We start from the raw sequence: 4,772 nt of genomic DNA, 5'->3' as shown, positions 1-4,772 counted from the left end.
AAAAAAAAAAAAAACAAAAAACTAATTTTAAAAAAGGAGGGCAAAGATGAAATCCTTGAGTAGTCACCTCACAAAATAAGATAACCAAATGGTCAATAAATTTTAAAAACGTGTTCAACACCAACACTTATCAGCAAAATGCAAATTAAACAAAGAAATACCATCAGAAAGCCACCAAAATCACTAAACATTTAAAAACTTGAGAATAACAAGTGTTAGAAAAGATGGTAGCAAGAGAAACTCACATATATTACTGGTGGATATTATATTACTGGATCGATGTCCACATTCTCCACTAACAAAAATCCCAACCCCCTTCAAAAATTGAAAATAATATCCATATAACATCATCAATGAATTTAAAAAAGAACTAACAGAAACCAGGGCCATTATGTTAGGCCCCCATCAGAAGAGATAAGGCCAGCAAATAACCTTTTCTTTAGTTTTTTGGTTCTTCACACCAAATTAAGATTTAAAAATATGCTCAAAATTTAAAGATTTCAATTTTGATATTCATTTTTATCAAACTTTAATTGTTACACATCAATTCATGGTCATAATGTGTACAATTAGCACAAAGGCATTTCTGACAAATGAAAACATCAACAGGCTTGTCTTCCTCTGTGTTTTATTTCAGAAAACCTATTTTGTTTTGCCAAAATCCACACCCCGACAACTAACTGATGGATTAATATCTTAATCTAAATAGAAAACGTGATTTATTTGTCTCTATAATCCAGGTCCTAACAGAATGCCTGTCACAGCAAGGTACACAACCAGATGGTGACTTCAAATGATATAGGCCCCCAGGTCAGGCACTTTTCTTTTAAAAATGCCCCATAATAGTCCAGCCCTGGAAGGGGACTGAGTGATCTGAAGGTAGAACATAGTCGGGTCAGATATCTTGGCACTGCTTCTTTCTGGATATGGATTTTTGTATCACTCCCTGTCCCCAAGCTCTATCCTAGCACTTTAATAAAAAAGGATACCAGATTCCAAATGCAGGTAAGCAATGTATTTTATTCTTAATCGAACATGCCAAAACAATTTGCAATCATTCCAAATGGAAGAAAATACGTTTCCAATAGATTAAATGCTATTATTGTAAAGTCATAATAATGAAAAAGCATTTCAATATACCAACCTGAATTTCTATATGACGAGGGTTATCAATAAATTTTTCTATTAGTAGTCTATCATCACCAAAACTAGAAGCAGCTTCTTGAGATGAAAATCTAAAACCATCCCTTGTAAAGGAAAAAAGAACAATCAGACTAACAAATACAGCCATCATTGTCAAAGAATACCAGATCAATTAAATATTTGCTTTGGCTTACTTCTGAACAAGGCAGAAAACAAATTCCCTCAATGTGCAAATAACTAAATTCATTTTGGTTGAACTACAACATTTCCACCTTCTAGCTCTGTGACACAGGGTAAGTTATTCAGCTTCCCTGATACTACATTTTCTATTGAAATAGCAATATTGATACTTATTTCACCAACTGTTAAGTATGCTAAATATGACATTTTAATCAACCATACAGAGCATATAAAATTCAGTTCCATGTCTTCAACTATAATACACTATTAATACAAAATATTAAAATGCATATCAGAGTTCAGAAGATGCAAATAAAAATATAAAGGGTCGAGCCACCTGCACAGCTGGACCAGAACCAGAACGAATGCACTTACTGTGACAGAACACACACGGGAGTTCTCAAGAACTTTCCTAGTATTTTAAACACACCTTGAAAGCAAACAAGCTCAGCACACATACCCATACAGGTCATTACAATTTTATCCTCTTAATAACCCAATTAGTAAGACAGGAAAGTACAATTTTTGAAAATACAAATATGAATCTAATTATTGTTTTACATATTTTATTCATAAATTATAATTTAAATCATTATTATTAAAATATGCCTATTAAACTCATAAAATGGGACTAATTGGCCAGTCCATTAAAAATTCAACTTGCTTTTCTAAAATTGAGTGCATTATTTTACATTCATTAATATATTGAGATAATAAAATTTAGTTCCTCTTATATCTAATAGTTTCTTAATCTTTCGATTAAATATCTATATTTAACGAACATTAAAACCAAATCCTCCAGTCCTTTAATTTGCAAAATCGATCTGATAACTTTCTGATATGTTTGTTTTTGTGCTTGAAACATACAATATTGCAGATAAATACTGACTAGAAAACAAATTTCAAAACATTGTAAAACCCTCCTATTTCCCAGAGGTCTCAGAGGAAAGGTTTTTGATCTTCTTAGTCCTCCATTACCTCTTTGATTTAGAGGAATGGAGTTTGGATCTCAGGAGACCACAAACTTCAAAGAAACTAGAAGCACAATGAATCAGTTTCAATACCATCTAACCAACTTTTTACTAGATGGGATGTAATAAATCACACAGAAGAAATACAGCACTTTACAGTTTGTCTCTGCTGTAACGATTGAGAGCATTCATTATGCATTTAAACCAAGAACAACAAGAGTAAAGAATCAAAACTAGGAACACCATTTGCTCCAATCAAATTATATGTTCATTCAATAACTATTTACTGATCACCAAACTTTATACCCAGTAATAATTTAGGGGCTGGAAATACAAAAATAAAGCAGAAATCCCCTCAGAATGCCCAAAGTCTGGGGGTATTAAAAAATGTAGAAACCATTTACCATTCATGCTATACATTTCACTTAAATTTGAATAGGGAAAGAAACGAAGATTATTATCTAAGTGCATCTTTAACAATTTTCAGAATTCTCACCACAATGTATTGTATAAACCTAGTAAACAACATTCCTTTTAAAAACCTTTCAGATTGTTTTACAGATGTTACTTCTCTGAAAAAGCTCAGGAAAAATGTTGCAAGAGAAAGACATTCCTTAGGATTAAAGAATAAAGCAATTAGGGGCTGCTAAATTTTTCTCCACATTCAAAAGAATCTAAAATTTTTGTGGGTTATACAAAATAAAAATTACTTCTTCAAGGAGGGAGAGTAGAAAGGAGGGACAGTGTGGACAAGTTGTGGCTTGATGTTAACAGCTGGTGGCTCTGGAAGACAAACATAATTCACACGGGTGCTTGCTGGACCGCCCTTTCAATTTTTCTGTAGTTTTGATTTGTCCAAATGAACAGGAGCTATGGAGCAACTTTTTGAAATAAGGAGCATATATTATTAAATCAAATAATGTCACACCTTTGTTAATAAGGTTTCAGAGATGGCTTATTCATCAAGGTGAAGAGAGTAACATTTTAGGTAGAAAAGTAATCATGTATTTCTATTAATTATATGAATGTATTTTTAATCAATGCAATTTTACTTTCCACAAAAAGGTTTATTTACCCAAGGATCCCCAATTAATAAATGATAGTGATTTTTGAAAATAATAGTGTAAATTAAAATTCATAGATCAACAGCAGCACAGCAAACCACACTTCCAAGAAAGTATAAAGAGTAATCTCCACCATAAAATGTTACTGACATTACCACTGGCAAAATGACTAAGAAATTGAAACCTGGCCTGGAGCAATGAGTCAGCCTATAATCTCAGCACTTTGGGAAGCAAGATGATTTTTTTTTTTTTTTTTTGAGATGGAGCCTCAAGCTATCCCCCTGGGTAGAGTGCCATGGCATCACGCTCACAGCAACCTCCAACTCCTGGGCTCAAGCGAGTCTCCTGCCTCGGCCTCCCAAGTAGCTGGGACCACAGGCGCCCGCCACAACGCCTGGCTATTTTTTGGTTGCAGTCATCATCGTTGTTTTGGCGGGCCCAGGCTGGGGATTCGAACCCGCCACCTTAGGTGTATGTGGCTGGCACCTTAGCCGCTTGAGCCACAGGCGCCGAGCCAAGGGGAAGCAAGATGATTGCCGGAGGCCAAAAGTTTGAGACCAGCCTGAGTAACATGGCAACACTTTGCCTCCAGAAAAAATAAAAACAATTTTTAAAAAGCCAGGCCTGTCGTCCTAGTTACTCTGGAGGCTAAGGCTCCAGGCTCCTGCTTGAGCCCAGGAGTCTGAGGCTACAGTGAGCTATGAAGACATCACTGCACTCCAGGGGAAAAAAAAAAATAGAAAACCTGAGATCCCAAGAAGAGTAATAAATAAGTGGTAAGTGTTCGGTGAAACTGCTATATAAGTACTACGAAAAAGGGAAAAACATGAGAAGAAAATTAAGGTTCAAAAAAATACAACTCTTACAAAACCGTAAAACCAAGCCTGTTCATTATCTGTATTGTATTGTACATTCTGTCCCACAAAGAGGTTTTAGCAGATTGTCTTTTCCAAAGATGGCCACAGCATTTCCCATTCCATGTGCTCTGGAATGTTGTCACTCCCTCATGAAGGAGTGAAGTCTCTTACCCTCCTCTTGAATTTGCCCAGAAGCTTGTACTCACTGGCAATGAGTAGAAGACAGGAGAAGGGAAAGCATACCTGAGATTCAGTCATGAAAAGTATTCTACACTTAGAACAAGAGAGCATTGTGTATAAAGGACATGATAGTCTCAAGTTGAGAAGAAAAAAGAATATGTTTCTTGCCATAAAATTATCAAAGTAATTCACGACTTTTATGGACTAGCAAAGGAAGGCAAGTACATACCGACACAGTACATAAACTCTCAATGAAATTATGACTGCTTTTAAATATAGTTGGTTCAATCATTAGACCACATTCAGAACTATACAGCCAAATGTTAGTAAATTCTGCCTCGAGGCTCGGCGCCTATAGCTCAACCGGCTAAGGCGCC

General features: G+C 35.3%; 1 protein-coding gene across 2 annotated transcripts in view; it reads right to left on the bottom strand.

The window, feature by feature from the left end:
• The window catches only part of PCCA (propionyl-CoA carboxylase alpha subunit), a 373,052-nt gene that overhangs the window by 232,360 nt on the left and 135,920 nt on the right, over window positions 1–4,772 (bottom strand). For both annotated transcript variants that reach the window (XM_003789599.2, XM_023513087.1), the window contains exon 10: window positions 1,145–1,247. In XM_003789599.2, coding sequence (XP_003789647.1) covers window positions 1,145–1,247 — 103 coding nt within the window. The remainder of the gene's footprint in view (window positions 1–1,144; window positions 1,248–4,772) is intronic.

Source organism: Otolemur garnettii, unplaced genomic scaffold, assembly GCF_000181295.1.
Source record: "Otolemur garnettii isolate 467f Iridium unplaced genomic scaffold, OtoGar3 scaffold00034, whole genome shotgun sequence".
In the NCBI taxonomy this organism is placed as follows: Eukaryota; Metazoa; Chordata; class Mammalia; order Primates; family Galagidae; genus Otolemur; species Otolemur garnettii.
This window is presented reverse-complemented; position numbering and strand designations above follow the sequence as displayed.